At 46.6% G+C, this 21,743-nt stretch overlaps 1 protein-coding gene across 1 annotated transcript in view; it reads left to right on the top strand.

Annotated features, from left to right (window-relative positions):
* The window catches only part of Lpxn (leupaxin), a 40,597-nt gene that overhangs the window by 15,057 nt on the left and 3,797 nt on the right, over positions 1 to 21,743 (top strand). The window contains exons 4-7 of the mRNA XM_004645782.2: positions 8,336 to 8,435; positions 10,938 to 11,105; positions 12,020 to 12,193; positions 12,296 to 12,377. Coding sequence (XP_004645839.1) covers positions 8,336 to 8,435; positions 10,938 to 11,105; positions 12,020 to 12,193; positions 12,296 to 12,377 — 524 coding nt within the window. The remainder of the gene's footprint in view (positions 1 to 8,335; positions 8,436 to 10,937; positions 11,106 to 12,019; positions 12,194 to 12,295; positions 12,378 to 21,743) is intronic.

The raw sequence follows: 21,743 nt of genomic DNA, 5'->3' as shown, positions 1-21,743 counted from the left end.
CTCTTCCTCTTCCTTCTTCTCCACCTCCTCCTCCTCTTCCTCTTCCTCCTCCTCCTCCTCCTCTTCACCTAGTCTAGGCAGAGGAAGAACTCTGCCCCGCTGCCTTGGGGCAGTTGCGCAAGGCCCCTGGCTTGCAGAGGGGCTGTGCAGGCTGGTGGGCTCCGCTGTTCCTTTTCCACCTGAAAAGGTGTAATGGTCCGAGACTCCACATGCTTTGCCCCTCCGTTCCTGAGCTCATGCTCCAGTTCACTAAAGAGAAAACACACGTGAAGAAACTCACAAAAGATTCCAGCTATGTCAGAAGACAAGAGCTGCCTGTAGGTAGAAAGCATTGCAGGCTAATGTGTGTGTACTTCTTTATTTGCTCAGAATTCATCCAGACTGAGGGATTTCTTTTTTTTTTTTTTTTTTTGTAAAAGTTACATAGTGCAGCAGACTCATTCCTGGAGTTCCTCTTAGCCAAAACAGAATTGATACTGAAATAACAAAAAGACCTCCTCACTTCTCAGTGAGAGCTTTCAGTTTCTGACGCCAAATGAAGGGCTCACAATGTGGAGAGCAAAGTTGTACACATGCTGCATGAAGACCGCGCGACGTTGCCTTAGGCTCCATGTCACAGCTACAGAGCAGATGCGGGAGACAAGCACGGGGGAAGGACTTTTACGGAATTCTTTTGGAAACTTTCCGCTTGAGGGCACTTTCTACTTCAGTGAGAGGGAGGCAGTTTAGTGATACAGTGTGTACATTAGCAGTCTGTTCCAATTTCAGGAAGTTGCTGGTGAGGATTTTCCCCTGGTGGTCCCCTTCTCTGCCCCAGTGAAAAATCAAAGCAAAATAAAATGCCAAGAAGTCAATGCCTGATGCACGTGGGGCTCTCATAAAAGTGGGTTTCCATAAGCCAGGGAAGCCACGACTTCAATTGGGACCCAGCAGACACGTACATATGTAACACAGAACCAGCCAGAGCAACACCACCCTGCGGTCTCCTGGCCCTGCGACCAACTGATGGCGCGGCCCTACTAACTCGAGGGCACTGCTCCCTGCACGACAGGATGCTGCCCGGTTCCCCTCCCGTATCCCCGAGGGCGACCCTGCAGGCTGCGCTCTCCAAGCTTGGGGCGCTGGTTCTCAGGCGGGCCCTAGTGGAGGCCTGGTGGAAAGGCTGAGGGTACGGGGCAGAGAAGTGCACGCGCCCCTGCGCTTGCTGTCTGCCACGGGCTGCATCCCCGCGAGTTCTGCGAGCAGGGCCGGCCCGGGGCGCTCCCTGTGCCCGCGCTGCGGCCGCTCCGCCTCTTTCCTCAGCACCGGTGGCACTCGACGGCTTCCTGCGGCGGTGGGCTCCGTGCTACCTGCGCACTGTTTCACTCTGAGCTGTTCCCGTCGTGCACGTAATCAAGTTCTGGGTCAGATTCCTTTGGTTTGCTCAAAGTGGTTCGTGTTTTCCTGTCCGGACCTTGCCGGATATTCTCCGTTACTGAACCATACCTGTGATGTGCGGATGTATGCGAGAGCAATATAAATCATTCACAAAGACGGCGCAAACGTTTATAACCCCTGAGGCTGCTGTCACTCAGCCTGAAAAGCACGCTTGCACAGATAGGACGCTGAGGCTGGCGCCTGCCTCTGCCTAGACGCTGGCCCACTTAAATTAAAGGAACTTTGCTTGAATTACGTCTCGGACACGTTTAACGCCAGCTGAATAGAGCGCTACATCCTGGTCCAGGAATAGTATTTTTAACAGTTATATGTCAATAGCAGTGTGAACAGTAACTTAGAACTGTATCTATTTTATTTATTTTTTGGCGGAGCCGGGGATTGAACTCAGGCCCTTGCACTTGCCAGGGAAGCGCTCATGCTACTGAGCCATCTCCCCAGCCCCCTAGAACTGTATCTAAATGAACATGAATGAAAATAATAACTTTGGAAACAATAGAAAGGTAAAACACATAAAAATAGAAGAAACAAATGGGGGATCTCTAGCACGGTGCACCCCTTTACTTAAGAAGTCTAGATTCTTTCCAGTGGACATCTTGTGCTTTGCATTATAGAAATCTCTTAAGTAATGAAGTGAGGTTTCTGTTGGTGACGTGGCAGAGAATTTTTACTGACTTCAAAAGGCGAGGGGACAAATCCCAGGACCTCTGTTCTGAGGCTTCTCTCTCTTCAGGTGTGTGTCCTGCTTGGCGTTTTAGTTCATAATCGTCAGCTCTTCAAGGTCTCATTTCTTATTTAGAATATTACAGTGTTGATTCAATTGCTGTTAGAGTATTCTACGAGGATCGATTTCTCCTTCACGTGCTGCAACTAGGACGCTACTTAAAAGCCTGTGGGGAGTCTTTCGATAAGTATAAGTGTACCCCAAGTGTAAGGCGGAAAGGGTTCATGAGGGGCGGGCCGAGAAGGCAACGCATTGTCCCAGCGGTACTCCCGCACACCTACCCAGGAGCATGCGCAGCGCCCCAATTGCCGAGGCCCTGGGACGGAAGGAGTCTGAGAGGCAGCTGAGCTCTGTCCTGCTAGGGGCTTCCCAGACGTGAATCAGTTACCTGGGTGTCCCAACCATTTGTTCTCAGATTTAAAAACAAACAAAAAGAGCATGTGGCAGAGGGCTGTGCTATGCTTCAAAGACAAACTTGTATCTTAAGAGAGAAAGGTAGCCATTTTCCTTTTACATTGTCCATTTGTTAAATATTAAAGAATGAGTAAGTGATTAGAACACAGCCCGTTTTTCTTAAGGCAAGTATCTTCTGTGTACTTTTTTTGCTGGTCAATAAATGCTTAGAATTATTTGTGGATTTGCATCAGGGTGTGTGTGTGTGTGTGTGTGGAGAGAGACAGAGACAGAGACAGAGACAGAGAGAGAGAGAGAGAGAGAGAGAGACAGAGAGACAGAGAGAGAGAGACAGAGAGAGGGAAGCAGAGACAGAGACAGACAGACAGACAGCGATTGCGTATTGGCTTGCCTGTGTAGCTCGGCTCTCCTGGCTCACGTTCATATGGGATGCCAGCCTCAGTTGCCTGCCATGAAGTAGGTAACTACTACTTTTCTTGTGGTTCCACTTTTTAAATTTTACTCCGTGGCAAGAATCACTCATGTGTGTAAATACTTCCTTAGCGGTACTCTTTGCAATAGTAAAAATTTAGAAGTCCCCATGCCCAACAATAAATTTGGTTCCATAAATTAGAGTACATTATATAGTTGAGAACCATATAGCATTTTGAAAGATAGAGAACACAAACTTTGCCGCGTCCAGGCCCGGGCTCTGTGATTTCTCTCCTGTAGTATGTAGAGAAAAGATTTAACTTCTTGTGGCCCCAGAACTGTCGCCTGAGCCGATGGCACCTCGCGGATAACGTTGTGAAGATTCAAAGAGGAGCCGTGCGAAGCTCTCCGTGGCCGATGAGTCCCTCAGCAGCACACCAGCTGCTGTGTCTGCGCTGCTCCATGTGACGATATGAAGTCATCTAACATTTCTATACTCACACATAATCATAAACAACTGTGACAATATCAGATATGTAAAGCAGTCGCCTCCCGAGACAGAGATTCCGTATGGTTTCTTCTTTCCATATCTGCCGTTTTCACACTTCTTACATTTAACATGTATAGTGCTATATTTTCTTTTCTTTCTTTCTTTTTTCTTTCTTTTTTTTTTTTTTTTTTGGCAGAACCAAGGATTCAATTCAGACTCTTGCTCTTGCCAGGCAAGCACTTATTCTACTGAGCCATCTCCCCAGACCCTACACAGTTACATTTTAAAACAATTTGACAGAAGCATCTCCGAATTTCCTGTGGATGAAAATGGCTGATGGTTGCTTACACACTCCTGTCTGGGTGTGTCATGCACAGGTGCCAACTGAGGCAGCCATGTGGGTGGCAGCTGACTGTTCTGGCCACCACACACTGTGTTGGTGCATACGTCACTCTTTTTCTAGAGTAGGTGATCCTTGAATTGGTTTGAAAATGCAACTTAAGATACAGAATTATTTCATAAGCTCATTGTGTGTAAAAAGTCAAAAGAACTCAGAAGTATAAAGGGGAAATAGATACCATCTCTTCTTCCTGAAACCAACTATCAGATGATAATTTTCAGATTATTCTGAGCTTTGCTGTCTTGATTTAATAGTATATCTTTCTCAGACCATGCAAATCTGTGTCTGCAATTAGTTTTTAGTGGTTGTAGTTTATTCTCTATCTTGGATGAATTATTTAATTTATTTGACTATGAATCCATGTAGTTTATTTTCAGTTTGCTCAAAAAGCAGAACTTCTTCATTAATATATGTATGTGTTGTATATATGTCTAACTTTTCTCTACAGTACAATCTTAGAAGAGAATTGCTGAATCAACAATTGCTGTATGCATCTGAAATACTGGTAGATGCTGCCTTGGAAAGGATTTAATAAATCTATATAACTAACCATGGTACATATAAATATGTATGCATAAGTACAAGCCTGACTTTGGCCCATACTGTATACTGTCAAACTTAAAATTTTGACTACTAAGTAAAAATCAATATCTCATTGTCTTACGCTGGTTATTTAAATGAAATTGAGCATATTTCTAATAATTGGAATTTTTGTTTTGTTTTGTTTTGCTTTTGAGGCAGGGTCTCACTTTGCAGTTCTACCCTTGAACTCACTACATAGCCCAGGCTGGCCTCGAACTCATGGCAGTCCTCCTCCCTCAGGATTCCGAGTGCTAGGATTACTGGTGTGCTTTTTATCATTGACCTGGAGATGTTTTTCCAAAATTTTGAATATTGTTTGCTGAAATATTAAGTTTAAAATTTTGAGGTTTGCTCTATCATGTCTTTTTTAAACTTCAGTTCAGAGTTCTTTTTTCTTGCCTATTTTTAGTTAAGTGCTTCATATCTGTCAGTGCTTTTTCACAGAAATCTTATACATTTTTGATACATATTTTAGAATTTTTGTCAGGGTTATGGAAAGGTTTTCTTTTACTCATTGAATTTTTTTAATTGTTTTTATTCAGAAAGCTGTTGTGTCATTGTATTCTTGTAGCTTTTCACCATTGATCATACGTCTTGTATTTTCTAGGCTGGTGATCACATCGTCTATTTTAAAAGAAAATAAAAGAGTGTTTTGCTTTCTTGAAAATATATAATTTTTGGCTGGGGAGATAGCTCGGTGGTCTAAGCTGCGGTTAGACCTGGCAAGCACAAGGATCTGAGTTTGATCCCCAGTAGTGCATGTCGCGCCGGCCCCCGGAACCCGGGCACACCTGCTGGCCACCACAACCAGGCGTGGTGGCACACATCTGTAATCCCAGTGCCGGGAGGCTGAGACAAGAGGATCACTAGGAGTCTGAGCTCCATAGCAACACCCCGTAACAAATAAGTGATGTATTGCTATTTTACTTTAACTATTAAATAATTGAAAGAATAGTAGTCTACTTATCCCTTAATTCGAAATACGTTTAGTACTTGATTATCAAATGAGTTTGGCATAGATTGCTTGTAGACACATTGTATCAGGTTATGTCATTTTCCCCCTTCAGTCTTCAACAATAGTGCTGATAGTTAAATTTGCTTTCCATCGTTTTTCAGCACCTGTCATTATATGTATAATGTGTTCTTATTGTTAGTAGAATAAGTTATATTAATCCTTTCCCTAACGGTGAACCAGTTTGGGTAATTGGGATAAACACTAGCTGCCCTCGAGCTCTAAAATCCACACTTGTGCTATTTTTACTTCAGCTTCTTTCCCTCTGTCCTTGTTGGTCTCTCATTTGTGCCTATGTTCCTCACACATACATGAGCACTGTTCCTTTCTGGTATCAACTTTGTGATATTCACAAAATTAATGGGGTAATATTCTGTGCTTCTCTGTGTACTTGTAAGGAATTTTTTATGGGTCCATGTTAGTAAGACAGAATAATGAGATTCTTTTTAGTACATTGGTGCAGGCACATATGTGCTTGGATTATTTTCAGCCGCATTACCCCTCCCCGGCCACCTGCCTCCCCCAACCTCCTCTTCTTCCTCATCTCTGTTTTATTTTATAAAATTTATTTATTTATTTATTTGGTACAGGGTCTCACTACGCAGCTTGGACTCTTAGTGATCCTCCTGTCTCAGCCTCCCCAGCGCTGGGATTACAGGCGTGCATCACCGCACCCAGTCTTGGTGGCCGGCTCAGTGTGCCTGGGGCTCTGGAGCTGGCACAGCATGCAGTACCGGGGATCAAACCCGGGTCCTTGCGCTTGCCAGGCAGGTGTTTAGACCACCAAACTGAAGGGCTATTTTTAGCTTCCTATCAACTCTTAATTAATTCATTAACTAGTTGTAGTTCTAGATTGACTGTATAAGAAAAACATGTGATATTTAACTGGGATGACTTCTTTTGCTTAACACGATGGTTTCCATCAGCCATTTGCCTGCAAAAGACACGATTCTGTTTTTGTTTATAGCTGAATATACATATATATATATATGTAATGCATGTATTACATGCATTATAGTTCCTATGTAATAGCAAGTGTGATGCATGTCACGGTTTCTTTGCCTGCTTCTGTGTTGATGCATAGCTGTCTGTTTCCACAGCTAGCTACTGTGAATGGTGTTGCTGTAAAATGGGTTGCGTGTACCTTTATCCTATGCTGCCTTTAGTTCTTTGGAAATATAATTCTTTGGCAGTGTACCAGCGAGCGGTACAGCTGGATCAAATGATGCAGCTTTAGGAGATGTCATTTTAGCCTTTGGAGGCGCCTCCTTGTGGATTCCCATGGTGACCGTACTAAATAGGGTTCCACCAATGGGGTAGAAACCTGCCTACCCCGCGCCTGGTCACAGGGCTCATTCCAGTCCCTGGCAGCCATTCTGACTGGTGTGAGGCGGACACTCCAGGTAATTTTGATCTGTGTTCCCTAACAGCTAAAGGTAGCGAACATCCTTTCATTCACTGCTGGGCCATTTTGTACTTCGTTTTCTATGCCGCTTCCTGAAAGCTGTCATGTTTTCCCCTGTGTTCTGCTCTATTACCTTTCTCTTTTATTACAGTTTGGCTCCAGGGTTGTTTTAGATTCTTTTTATTTATGTTTTTATTTAGTACAGGGTCTTGCTATGCAGCTTGGACTCGTAGTGATCTTCCTGTCACAGTCTCCCCAGTGCTGGGATAACAGGAGTGTGCCACCACGCCCGGTTTCGGTGGCCTACATGGAGCCCAGCCAGCATGGCACGTGGTGCTGGGGATCAAACCTGGGTCCTTGCACTTGCCACGCAGGTGCCTAGACTGCTGAGCTGTCTTCCTGGACCTGTTTTAGGTCCTTGACTTGTAAATTTTGCTTATTTTTCTTTCTTATTTCTCCTTATTATTCTTATCTTTTTTCCATTCAATGATATATTGCTTTAAACTCTAAGAGGATATGTGTGTGTTTCTGTGTGTGTGGGGGGTGGTGTGGGTGTGTGTATGTGTGTGTGCGCATGGGTTCTCGCTTTGGTACATCTAAATAGTTTAAAATTCAGTTTAATATTTTAAAAATTCCAATAATTACTTAGAAACTTTTTGTAAGTCAGTATTTATAAAGGTTGATTTTTTACTTTTATCCACTGCAGTCTATGAATATGGCTTACTTTTTAGAATTTGTTGGGCCCTATTTTAATTCCTCAAGCACAGTTTTACTAATGGCTATACAGGCCCTCAAAATGTGTATTTGTTGAGCCCAAAGTTTTATTGATTCATAATTTATTTAGTTACATAAATATGAACTCAGCACCACATAGTCATCTAAATACATACCAGGCCTTTGCAAAGCTCTTCTGTGCAAGCTGGATGGTAATAGTGTGAGGCTCTGGGGTAGTCAGAGCTGCGTGGGGAAGCAGCGGTGGGCAGTGGGAAGGGGGCAGGCGCGGAGCTGGCTCCAGGCGTAGATCGGTGGTGCTCGCGCTACAGTCTTACTGGTTTAAAAATTTTTCCTGACAGTAACTGAGAGGAGCTACAGTACGTTATACTTCAACAACAGTTCTATTAAAACTAAACGCTCAGCCCCGTGGCTTCAAAGCTTGTCCAGAGGCTGCTGGCACTTGGCAGCCAGCGAGGCCAGGCTTGACAGCTACTCGCCTATTGGCTCCCGTCTTATGCCTGAGAGCAGTGGCTATTTTTTGAGATGCTCGGGGAGAGATGGAGGCAGACGCCCAGCAGAGCCTGTGAGATATTTCTTCTAGTAACTATTTTTTACATACTGTCTATCTCTGGTTTTAGATTCACACCTAAAAGGTTTATAGTTAAAATTGTGTTTTGTGGTAGTGTATGTGTGACTTGACATTTACCTGAGTTTGGACACGTTAGTAAGATTTTTCCCTCTATCTGTAGCAAAGTTCAAGCGCCAAAGGAGTTGCCAGCACCTGCTAAGACCCCAGCGGCCGCTCAGCTGGAGGAGCTCATGGCCCACCTGAACGACATGCAGGCCGAGGTGAGTGTGGGTGGCCAGTGACCTGCAGGGCCGTGGGGGCACCAGGAGTCCTTGTGCCCTGAACTCTCCAGCTCAGGAATTTCAAGTGACTGTTGATTTCCCAGATTAACTCAGTGAGGGAATCCAGGTTTGCGTCATGTGCTGTGTGGACCCGGAAGATAAGATAATCAGTCCTGCACCCAGGTAGCTTGAGATACGCTTGGGCATAAGCCTATGTGCCATTCACAGGGTGTGGGGTATGGGGCTTGCCAGAACACACGGGCACACGGCCAGGTTTAGAGACGTTCTGCAGACTTCCGCAGAGAGGCGGGCAGGTAGCTGCGATGCAGTGTGAGGAGTGTGTAGGCTTGAACACCCAGAGCTAAGAAGAGAGGTCCTGCTGTCGGAGACAGCCCTGAGCCCTGGGATGCAGAAGGGCTGTCACAGAGAAGCTGGGGAGCAAGATGGGCTGATGGGCAATTGGGACCGAAGGAGGGAGGCCAGGTGCAGGAGCCCGGGTTGAGACACGTGGGCTTCCTGGCTGCTGCATCTGGGCCCAGAGCACGAGCTCGCAGGCCCTGGCAGGGGATGGAAATCAGATAAGTGAGCTTCGGGGCTGATCAAGGAAATCGATCTGGAGTTCTTGAAGTAGAGAATTCAGTTATTCTAAATCTGGTTGGAAGATCTGGTATACATTCATGCACTACAAAATAACTGTAAGGCAGAACTTAACCACGTGTGTGATCAGGGAGGCAGAAACCCCATCTTCGGGGCTCACTCCTGCACCCCCAGTGCTCTGCGGTGGCCAACACATGGTGAGTCTCTCACTAGGAACAAATGAGTCAGCACAGAACATTTTCTTCATGGCTAATGTGCTCTGCTTAGCTCGCGTCCACAGTAAGCTGGGTGCGCTGGTCCTTGTGCTGTATATCTGAAGACAGAAGAAATTTACATGGTGAGGTGTACAGTGTGTTTTCTAATTGATTTAGCACGTGTCCTGGCATTGTTCAATCTTAATGCAAGGTGTCTTCTTGAAAAATGAATATTATGTAACAGAGGACAAAGAAACTTGTCGGAGTGCCAGAGTGGCTTGAAGGGAAATGAGGGTTAGGACTGGATAGGTACTGTGAGGTCACTCTGGGCAGGAAGCAGAGTGAGTAGGAACCCCGGGGTGGGCAATGACAGATCACCCACCTTCTGGGATGGGGCTCCCCCAACAAGGAGGCCATGTACCGCATAACAAAAGGCTGGCTGGAAAGGGACAGTGAGGGCAGTGGGTGGGCAGGAGAAGGCGCAAGTCTGTGTGTGCAGTGTGGGAGGTAGAGTTCCAGAGTAGCTTGCGGCTCAGCAGAGCATTGGGTGGATGGAGCCCAGCCCAGCCAGAACAGCACAGAAGGAGCTGGAATCAGGATGCCAAATGATGGAGGATCAATTAGGCATCTTCATTTTGTAATCTGAGGATCTTCCTTTGAATGGCTTGTAATCATTTGGAGTTTTGCTCCAGACATCCAATCCATCAGCAAGTCTTATCTGACCATGTTCTTTCACCACCCCCCACAACACTCCCCAACGTCATCACGCAATGGTCTCCCCCCCACAACACTCCCCTATGTCATCATGCAATGGTCTTGCTGACTCCATCAGTGCTTCCTGTCGCCTGCGAGCATACCTAAGCTTTCTCCACCAGGCTCTGGGGTGACCACTGTCTTATCTTCAGCGCCCTGTCTATCTGTCCCCTCTGCCCCAGTCCCGCTGACATCCTGGCTGCCCTGATGCACTGAGTCATTGCCTTTCCCAGGGCCTTTTCTCCCCCTGGAATGCTTTCACCACACATAATATTTTGGGGTCTCCCAGTATCACCCACAGACCTGCTGACCACCTCTTTTGAGGGGAGCCTGCTCGGCTCACCCCCACCTAAATCACTTCTCCTTACCATCTTGTCCTCTCCTCTTCTGTCCTCATGTGAAAGGCACTGTTTTCCTTACCTGACACTGCGCCATATGCATCTTTAATTGTTTATGATGCAGCATCCACAGAAAGCAAATCCTACCCGAGGAGAAACTCGGTCTTGGCTTTCTTCCCAGCCCCTGACATAGAGACTGGCACAGCCAAGGTGCTCAGCAAGTGTGGATGAATAGCTGAATACAAGAAAGATATGGTTGGGGCTTTTAGGGGTGGAGCAGCACCTGCCTGACAGGTGTGAGGCCCTGAGTTGGATTCCCGTTAACCCCCCAAAAAAGAAGAGAAAAATGTAGGGGTCTTTATAAGAGATAGAAAGGCATCATCTTATAAGCTCAATTTTCTACAAATAGTGAAATGTTGTTTAAATTTCATTTGGGCTGAGGTATTTAGAATGACACAAGTGAAAGCCCTTTTGTGGGTGTGAAAATGCTGGATTCTTCTGTGCCTTGGAGGAAGGCGAGGAGAACAGCAGGTGGGCCTGCAGGGCTGAGCCTGTGGGGTGGCGTAGTCTCCCCACCAGTGAGGATAAAAAGCCTGAAGGCAGATCTTTCCTTACAACAGATTGCAGTGAAACCAGATACCAGCAAGAAACACTTACCAGGAAAGCAGGATCACAGCGAATCTCTGGACTCCATGCTTGGAGGCCTGGAACAGGAGCTACAGGACCTCGGCATTGCCACCGTGCCCAAGGGCCACTGTGCTTCTTGCCAGAAACTGATCGCCGGGAAGGTGGGACGAGCCTGGGTGCTGGTGCTGCAACCCCAGTGCCTGCGTCAGTCCTGTGAAGGGTGGCTCTTCTCCCTAAAGCATTTAGTAATCACTAATAATCACTGACCATTGCACAGTGCTCTGGGCATTGACCTGAGCTCTAGCCCTTCCCTAACCCTCTAACTCTAACCTTAATCCTTTAGCCCTAACCCTAAGCCCCGAACCCTAATCCTAAAGTAACTTCCCCTGTAATGGTCCTGTTGGCCTTTCAAGGAGATTCTGTTCCTCTTTCCTTTGTAAAGAGGAAACCTCACGCAGACACTTCCGCTGGTGCCAGAGGTCTAGAAATCGGTGTGTGTAAGGTTTGACCCCAGCAGGACCCTAACTCTTGAATTTGAGTTCTCGTTCAATTTCTGCTCCAGCTTTCCTGGGATACCTTTCTCACTGCTCCCTTGTTCAATCATTTCTGTTCTACACTGGCTGTTACAACTGAGGGTGGCCTTCAGTGCGAGCTGCAGACTTGGTCTGTATCATCCTTTAACACAAGTTTGAAACGGGGACTTGAGACAGACTGCGAGGGATGACAGATGAAACCCAGAGCAAGGGGGCGGAAGCGCATTTGGCCTTTCCCCCTCCCAGGCTGCAGTCACTTCCTGCCCGTCCCCAGTGGGCACCATGTTCCTCCCCCGACCCCCACTCCCACTCCCGCAGGTGTAAAGTAGCGGAAAACACCGGCAGGCTTTGATCAGAGACCACCTTGGAAACCATTTCCTGCAGACCACAGTCTCCTCCGGGGGAACCGGTGTCTGAACTCGTGTTGCAAAAGAGCAGGCTGTTGCCTGGGTGGATCGTGGTGTGGAGAGCGCCTCCAGGGCTGTGCGCCCTCCGGACCTCCAGCCCCTGTCAAGTTGGGCTCTGTGTCACCCCTCTGGCAGGTGATCCATGCGCTGGGGCAGTCGTGGCATCCGGAGCACTTCGTCTGTACTCACTGCAAAAAAGAGATTGGCACCAGTGCCTTCTTCGAGCGGAACGGCGCGGCCTACTGCCCCAGGGACTACCACCACCTGTTCTCGCCTCGCTGCGCCTACTGCGCGGCTCCCATCCTGGACGTAAGTGACCCCGTGCCCTGCGGCGCGCTGCCATCCGCATGAAGCCGGGACATGGTGCACGCCATCCGGCGTCTTCTAACGTCTCTGTTGTGCCTGTTTCAGCGGGTGCTGACGGCGATGAACCAGACCTGGCACCCTGAGCACTTCTTCTGCGCGCACTGCGGGGAGGTGTTTGGCCCAGAAGGTAGGACAGGGTCAGTCAGGGCTGCATCCCAGACCATCGCAGACCATGTGTACTACTATGTTGTTCTTATTTCTAATCCCTGATCCTTCCGACCTGACCTGCTTTTCACTCAGCGCAAGCTTTCTTTTTGATTGTCTGTTTTATCCTGACTAGTTTTTATGCCTGCTTCGAGTATATCTAACTCATGCACAGAGGGAAGAAAACTTCGGTGCTTTCCTGTCCTGTTAGAGTGAAAAGGATGGGTTTACTTCTTTTACCTACACAAAAGTTTGGTCAGCCCACGGTCTTCTGATTGCTCTTAATAGAGAGTTTTATGTATAGCCTTAGTTTAGGATTAGAAGTACAGAAACCAAGCCCTCAGGAAATTCGGTAGTAAGTACATTGCAGAAAGTGGGCAAACCACTGCTTGCTGGCAGGGTCTCAGAGCTGTAGGAAGTAGGAAGGAGGTGTGACCCCTCACCTTCCCAAGGCCTTCCCCACTCACCATCGCATCCCTACTGCACCCCATTTCCAATGATGCCACGTGAGGAGGCAGTGGAAAAAGGAGGTAGTGCTGTGAGCTTGGCTTGAAGCTTGCCCCGCCTGACCATGGTGAGCTGCAGCTCGTGTGGATGGAGTCCTGGTCCAGTGGTGACCCCTACTTGCCCCGTACATGTGGCTGTTTGATTCTCTGGGTCATGTTTCTTTGAGGCTCAGTCGCTCAGATCTTTGTTCACAGGGTTGTTTCTGTCATTCCTTCCCGGCGATCCCTTAGGTAGGCTCCACGAGGCTCTGCCTCATCCCCCTCCCATTTTGGGTACCTGCTCCTTCTTCGCACAGCCCGTGGTGCTCCGCCGATTTGTTCTTTGCTCCTCCTTTCGCAGTCCCAGGTCCCCGCAGCCGGGCTTCCAGCTAGAAACCCTTCCACGGACGAGTCAGAGACCATGAGTGGGAGCCCAGTAATGATGGAATGCCATGCAGACAAAATCTGAGCCCCTTGCAGTGCTGGAGTTTGAACACAAAGCCTTCACGCTGAGCTACAGCCCCAACCCCCTTTGTAAAAATTCTGAGACAGGGTCTTGGTAAGTTGCCAAGTTGCCCAGGCTGGTCTCTTCTGAGCCTCCTGCCTCAGCCTCCCAGAGTGCTGGGATTACAGGGCCTGGCCTGCACCACTGTGCTGGGTGGAAGTCCCTCTTGATGAAAAGCTACCAGGGGCCATATCACCCCTCCTAGTGTTAGAGGGACACACAGCACTTTTTTTTTTTTTTTTAAGAAATCACTCTCCTGGTTAACCTTTCTCTTTACTTATTTTAATCCTCAGGATCTGACCTCTGCAGATAGTCCTTGGCTATCTGCTTTGACAAGCCTTGAGTCCAACTTGAAATTTAATTTTTACTGCACCTTGGCATCTTACATATTTTTTTTTTCTTTATTTAGTACAGGATCTGTAAGGTCTATAGGTTCTCACTATGTAGATCAGACTCATAGCGATTTGCCTGTGTTTAGCCTCCCAAGTGCTGGGATTACAGGCGGGTGCCACCATGCCCATTCTCAATCACCGGCTCAGTGTGGCCAGTCTGGCAGGCCAGGGATCAAACCCCAGCTGCTGTGCTCTTCCTCAGCAGGCGCTTTAGTCCGCTGAGCCATCAGGCTGGCCCTTACCTTACGTAATTTTGCACTGGTCTTTGTCAGATGCTAGTGGGCCTTGATTGTTTGTTTCCAATTAATGACACATTTGAAATCCTGATCGGAAGCCTGTACAACCTTTTGTGGGTACAGATGAACTTGTCAAATGCAGGCCCAGCGATGCAGTGTTGAGATGGGATACTCTTGGCCCTTTGTTGGAGGACCTCTGAGTGTTGCAGCTCTAGGTCTTTTATCTCAAGTCAGCTTACTAAAGAGGTGCTCTCTATAACATTCTGAGGTTAAGAAGAAAAGACAGTAAAGGGAATGAAGAAGTCCTCTCCATTCTACATATCAGTACTTCATTCTGTCCCATTCTTAGTTAGAGAGCTTGACTTCCTTCTTCTTTTTTTTTTCTTTGCAGAACCAGGGATTGAACTCTTGACTTCTTCTTCTTCTTCTTGTTCTTCTTCTTCTTCCTCTTCCTCTTCCTCTTCCTCTTCTTCTTCCTCTCCTTTTTTTTGTGGAACCGGGGATTGAACACATGCCCTTGCGCTTGCCGGGGAAGCGCTTATTCCATTGAGCCATCTCCCCGGCCCTTGACTTCCTTCTTGATATCCAGTATCTCTATACATCGAGAGTCTTGGGCTCAATATTTCCTGGAATAACCTCTGTGTTTTAAGGTAGCATGGGACATGTAGTCCTGCAGTGGTTCCTCAGACTTTAGGCGAATCTTGATCCTAAAAGGGCCCATGAGTCCCTCTGATGTTATGGCTGATTTTTATTGACATTTCCTGTCTGTGAGATAGAGGTTCCAGGCCATATCTGTCTGTCTGTTCACCTATATCAATCAATCAATCAATCAATCAATCTATCTATCTATCTATCTCTCAAATTAGTTTCCACTCTTATAGCCTACTACTTACTGTTTTGAAAACTTTATTGATCTCTCTTTTCCTTGTTACTCTTCCCTTGTGGCTCTTTATAATTTTAATTAATCCTTAACTGTGCTGTTAGTGATGGTACAGGAGGGAGTGAAGCTGATCCCAGGCAGTCCAGCTTTTTGCCAAGGTGGAGACTCTCTCGTATTGGTTGCTATTTTTATTCATTTAATCCCTGCCACCCTCTAGAAGAACTTCTCCCCCCCCCCATATTTTACTGAGTTTTGGATGAGAACACTGAGCTAATGTTATTTTTTTTAAGTCAAAAAACAAGAAAGTGAAGAGATGGGATTTAAGTTCTGTTCTCATTTCCGCAAATTCCAGGATTTGTCTGTAGCATCCTAACTCCCCCTTGGCTGAGAGTCCACTCCCCTTCTGCTGTTGGATCTCTTTGCTCTCTTCTTACGATGTGGGCTTTATTAGCAGACCCGGAAGCGGCAGCTCTGGCAGTCCCGGGCAAAGTGCCTTTTAGTGATTTGCTTGTTCACTGAAGCCTGTTTGGTGCATTTCACAATTGTTAGGTATTTCATTTCTAGATAGGACTTTGGTGAAGCCCTGTCTTTCATTGAAACAATCTAAATTTTACTAAAATATGTCACAGTAAGTTTACAAGTGGGCATCGAAGTCTGAGAGTTGGGTGGACTAGTTGGCAAGTAAATACTGGCCGTGGGTGGACAGGATGCAGAAGACTCCTAGAAGCAGAGGTGGACCAGATGTGAAGGAAAGACACCCACTCCACCAAGTGACCAGAAACAGAAGGAAGTAGCGAGTTTCACGGCCCTTCAGTCAGATGAGGCCGCGTGGCTCCTTTGGGACTTTATGCGAACATGAAGCTATGCTGGAAACATACTTCTGATGAAGACAGCTGCTGAAGGGCCATTTGTTAACCCCAAGCTCCTTGGGTGGAATTTCCCTTTTCAGCCCCTGGCTGTCTTGCCGGGCTCTCCTGTCACAGGCTCAGCCCGCTAAGTAGGCGGCTTCCGGCCTTTTACCCAAGTCACACAGTCGCACACAGAGTCTCAATAATGATGGTTTAATCAGGCAGCCTCCTGGGAAATTAAGCTCATCTGAATGTTTTCTTCAGTTCACAGAAATTCCTCATCAAGGCTCCAGTTTCCAAGCACACGGAGTCTTAATATCCTCCTCCAGGACCAGGTCCTCGGTGTCTACCTGTCTTGCTTTCTAATTGTTCATCATCCAGGCTGTTGGGCGCTCCCTGATTTCCCCTGTGGCTCAGGGCCTCACCAGAGTACACACATGCTCCAGAGCTCTCCCTGATACTTCTAATTGGCAGTGTTTCTCCTTCATCCTCTGGAGGGAATCAGCTCAGGGGGAGCCCCTGGGAAAGGAGCTGCTGAAACTTGCCCAGTTTATTGGCTTACTAAATGAGGAGCTGCCGCAGCAAGTTTGCCTGATTGCACTCACTTCCTCTCCCCTACTGAGGTAGTCAGACTTGAAACAGAGGCTGTTACTTCCCTGCTCGCTCACCCTGGAGATCAGCCACTTTGCAGATGCCTAGGTGAAGGTCATTCCTGGGCTAGCTGGCATGTGGCAGCTTTCCCACAGCACCTGCCTATAGGTGAGCTAGTTGTAGGCCAGCTCAGTTTCTTGCTGTTGGCTTTCTGTAGCATCAGCCTCCCCTGGGGACCTGTGTACAACGCAAACTCTTGGGCTCCACCCCACATGGGTGAGTGGAAGACCTTGAAGTTTGCATTTGGACAAGTTCTCAAGTGAGTGATGAACACAGAAGTTTAAGAGTAGTGTATCAGGCTGGCAAGCTAGCTCAGTGGACTAACGCACCTGCTTGGGCAAGCTTAGGCAAGCCCAGGGGCTGTGGTTCAATCCCCAGCACCACATGCCACGTGAGCCATGCCCCCAGGATAGGCTGAGCTGTCCACAGAGTCTGGGCATGGTGGCACACACCTGTAATCCCAGCACTGGGGAGGCTGGAAACAGGAGGATCACTGAGTCCGAGCTGCAGAGTGAGACTCTGTGCCAACCTAATGCATTAAAAAAACAAAACCAGAGTAGTGTGTCCTACGAGAGCAAGAAAGATGCTTATGTTTGCTTTCCTGAAACAGCAGAACTGCCTGCATTGTTTTTCTGGCAGAGAGTCTAGAAAGCCTTTGAAAAAGTAAAAAGAGAAGTACTTTCTTTTTACTCTTCTGTGTCTCAGGGGTTTAGCGGAAGAACACCAGGCAGCACATGAGATGCCTAGTGGAGATTCTTGGACCTACAGGCCTCAGAACTCTGCCAAGTGATCTGCTTTTCAAAGAAAGCATAGTAGAACAAAGCACAACATGTGAAAAAGTGACAGTAGGCAGGAAAAAACCAGCAGCTACATGATTTGGGTGCCAGCCTCTGGTTCCTTCTCTTGTAATCTTGTGATCTGGCCTCTGCTGTCAAAGTGAATTTCTAGAAAAGCCTGCCTTGTGGAGATGGTTTTACAGTCCCCTGTGCATGCTATTTTGGTCCTAGCTGGTGGACTCAGTTCTGCAGCGAGGTAAAGCTCAGGAGGCATGCATGTCAGGGGTGGGACCTCAACTTGGGCTTCCTCTCTGACTAGCTAGTTATGAGTAACAGTTTGGAGCTTCCGTTCTTCCTCTTTGTAAAATAGGGTGAAAATCCACTGCTAAGGGTTGTTGTGAGTCGTGTTAATCTAGTACTGTGGCTAGAGATCTGAGAGGAAACACCGCAAAGCAGAGCTGTGGACTTAGTATCACTAATGATTTCACTTTCATCTCAAGCTGCCCGTCCTAGAACACACTCAGGAACATCCCTTAGGGAAACGTTCACCCACGTAGACATGCTTTAGTCAGTGGGGAAGTGAGGCGCAAGTCACAGCAGACCTGCGGAGCCGATGGCCACAGCTTCCTCCACTGTTGTAATATTGTTCGCGTCTACCCATCTGAAAAATACTCATAATGAAACTACTGTCAGCACTACAGTGACAGCAGAGTTCCTGCTCTCTCGTGGCCAGTGTATGCCGGCGAGAAAGAGCTAGGTAGCCAGCTGACTGCTAGCTGTGTTAACCGTCGTCCTTCACTGTGCTACTGAAGGAGCGGCTGGGTCCTGCCCAGGGTGCTTGAAGACACATCACTTTATTTTGTTATTTTGTCTTTCATTCATTCATTCTTTCTTTTCTTTTCTTTTCTTTTCTTTTCTTTTTTTTTTGTATTTTAAGGAAGGGTCTTCAGGGTCTTACTACCAAATTGGACTTGTAGTGATCTGCCTGTTTACAGCCTTCCAAGAGCTGGGATTGGACTTGGGAGAGAGTTCAGCGGCTTAAGTGCCTGCCTGGCAAACACAAGGTCCTGAGTTTATCTCCAGTACCAAAAAACAGAAAACAAACCAAGAGCTGGGATTACAGGAGAGTGCCACCACGCCCAGTCTCAATCGCCATCTCAGCTCTCCCCAGGGGCACTCCCAGCCCCTGCATCTGCCTAAGCAGGCGCTTTAACCCGCTGAGCTATTTGGCCGGCCCAGCAATGAATATTTTTAAAGGTGTTTTCCTCTTTTAAATTATTTGTATGGATCAATGCCTAAAACTGAGATATATATGTCATTCTTGATGCAAATTACCAAATGACCTTTTAAAGAGTGAATGACAATTAACTTTATTACCATTACTATATGGTTATGTGACTTATTCTATGTATTTTCTGGCATTGGGCATATCTAACAGTTTTTCAGTATATTTACCTAAAATTAATGATTAAACTACTAGCACAAATTAGATCTTCAGTTCCCCCACGTTGCATGGCCTATTTGTGATGACCAACACATCACAGCAAAGAGTACTTCTTGTACATTGTCTGTTTGTGAAATGTACTGATTTGAAAGGCCAGGGGAAACAAGTACCTGAGATGTCTCAGATCTGATGCAGGTCCATGCCCTGGACCTGGGATCGGGGAGCTCCAAACCCAGAATGCTCCAGGATGTGTCCAGTGGGAAGGTCTTCTTCGTACATTGCGGAGAAAGTGCTCTTCCCTCCGCGCGCTGCCGCTGGAACTTGCTCATTATGCACAAGTGTAGCCACCAGCGCACTCCCTCGCCTGGCTTCTGCGGTAGGTCTCAGTGTTCGGCAAAACTGATTTCCTCTAGCAACCCCCACCTAGCCGTACTTCTTGCTTGCTAGGATATTTAAAATCAAATCCTAGAAATCATGTCATCTTATCAGTACTGAAGCTATGTCATCTTTGATTAATAAGGACTTTCTTATTATCCTTTAAAAATCTACTTTCAGATTTCTCAAAATTAAAAGAAAAATCATGATTTCTTTGGATCAGGACCCAAGTAGGCCTGTTTGCCACTTGACTCTTTTGTTTTTCAAATATTTCAAGTTCTGCAGCAGCCCAGCTTCCCACATACTTTTATACTCTTCTTGATTTGTAATAAAATCACAGCGTACTCCATAAATGCCCCAGTTCTTGATTTGATTGGCTCTTTCCTCAGAAGGCTAGTTCTTACTTTCCTCTATTTGCTTTTTTGCTTTGAACTATTAGCCTGTAGACTTTTTTTTTTTTTTTTTTTTTTTTTTTTTTTTGTATTTTAGGGAAGGGTCTATTGGGTATTCAGAGTCTCACTACTAGATAAGATTCACAGTGATCTGCCTGCTCTTAGCCTCCCAAGAGCTGGGATTACTTACAGACGGGTGCCACCACGCCCAGTCTCAGGTGCCTCTCAGCACACCCTGGGGTTGGGGCCAGCACGGATTAACCTACAGACTTGATTGGGCTTAGGCTGGGAAGCATGGTGGGGCGAGCATGGGCGCGGGTCGTGTGTGTCCTGCGCGCTCCGAATCTCACCAAGAGACACTCAGCAGATTCGTTGGTTGCTGTTCCTGATGGGACGACTCACCACTGGCTTCCCACAGTGTCAACTTGATCCCTCCATTTTGTTTATTTTAAAATTTTAATTAATTAATTAATTATTATTATTTTTTTTGCTTTGTTAAGAATTGTGCCCTGTCTCTCCATTTAAACATTCTCCATAATATTGAAAAGAAAGATTTGTGTTAATATAGTTTGGGGAAATTTTTAAGCCCATATTTTATATGCTGCTCAGCATACGACGAGACACGGGCTACTACTTTAAAGATAATGATATTCAATTCTATTATTTTTTATCGTTATTCTATTTTTTTCTTTTATTATTATGGGGTAGAGGGTCTCACTACGCAGCTCAGACTCATAGTGATCCTCCGGTTTTCAGCCTCCTCAGTGCTGGGATTACATGCGTGCACCACCATGCCCAGTCTTGGTGGCTAGCTGGGTGTGCCCAGGGTCGGGGCTGGCGAGGCTTGTGGTGCTGGGGATGGGGCCTCAGTCCTGTGCCTGCCTAAGCAGGCCCTTAGTCCACTGAGCTAGCTTGCTGGCCCTCTTCTATTATTTTCTCATGAAACTGTTTTAATTTTTCCCTTAAAATAAAAAAGAATTCTCCATAGAAGATTATCACCTAATTCCAATAGTCTAAGTAGTGAAATGCTGAAAATTTTGCCATTCTTTCTGTATTCATTAGTTGGGCTTTGATAAAAGCCTTCTATCATCAATTATTTCACTATATTGAAATATATTTCAAGGGGCCGGGGAGATGGCTCAGTACAATAGGCACTTCCCTGGCAAGCTCAAGGGCCTGAGTTCAATCCCTGGTTCTGGAAAAAAAAAAAAAAAGAACTATATTTCATGCTGAAAAGGTGGGGTGTATGCTTGCTCTTTTCCCATTGTGAGAGTTTGTAACAGTATCGAGTGGCTTTGTTAACAACACACGGAGCTGGGCATGGTGGCGCACATGGCGGCACACGCCTGTAATCCCAGCTGTGGGGAAGATGAGACAGGAGAATCGTTGTGAGTTCGAGACCAGCCAGGGCTGCAAAGTGACCTCAAGGCCAGCCTGAACTGCACAGTGAGACCCTGGCTCAAAAAGACCAAAATCAAAACAACAAACCAAAGAGGACCCTTTGACTTGGCCAGCATGTCCTTTCGACATGACCCAAAATCCTTCAGCGCTTCCTGGTACCTCAGGACGCATGGGGCCCGTGTGGTCAGCACCACCCTGTGCTTGGAGCCGCCTGCCTCTGCCCAGAGAGGCTGCCACGTGTGTGCTTAGGAGCCACTGCAGTACCAGGAGAGCCCGTTATTTCTGGGATGTCGTTTCTTCTGGTGTTTTGCAATAGGGCTTAGAATCCACTTGTATTTTTTACGAAGAAAAAAAAATATGAATTGTAACTTCATGGTGGTTTTTTAGTGAAATATTAAAACTTTTTTCCTACTTATTTGATTTTACACTTGGAAACCTTGTACTGGAGACCTTGCTTTCCAAAGACACTGATGTCATCATGTGCCTTATTATGCACTCTATAATCATTTCAAAATGACACTATAAACGTTGCATATAGCAAGATTATTTTCATTGTATATATCATTGTACATGTACCATTGTATATTTTCATTGTATTATATTGTATATGTACCAGATGAGGCTTTTGTTTTCAGTTTGTGCGTGCATGAATGTGTACGTGTGTGAGGATTAAATCTATGGCATAAGCACTGAGCTACACTTCCAGCTTCTTTTCTTTCAGTACTGAGGTTTGAACCTAGCACTCCATCCATGCTAGACAAGGCCTCTGTCACTGAGCTCCATCCCCAGCTTGCTCCCTGTTCTTCCCTCCCTTCCTCTCACCCCCCCCCATTTGTCTCTCTATCGACACAGGGTCTTTCTAAATCGTTCAGGTTGGCTTTGACTTTTGGGATCCTCCCACCTCATCTTCCTGCATAGCTGGAGTTACAGACATGATTAGTATAGCTGGCCCGCTACACGGTCC

This window comes from Octodon degus, unplaced genomic scaffold (genome assembly GCF_000260255.1).
Source record: "Octodon degus isolate 3935 unplaced genomic scaffold, OctDeg1.0 scaffold00239, whole genome shotgun sequence".
Taxonomy (NCBI): Eukaryota; Metazoa; Chordata; class Mammalia; order Rodentia; family Octodontidae; genus Octodon; species Octodon degus.
Note: the sequence above shows the minus strand (reverse complement) of the source record. Positions and strands in the feature narration are given on the sequence as shown.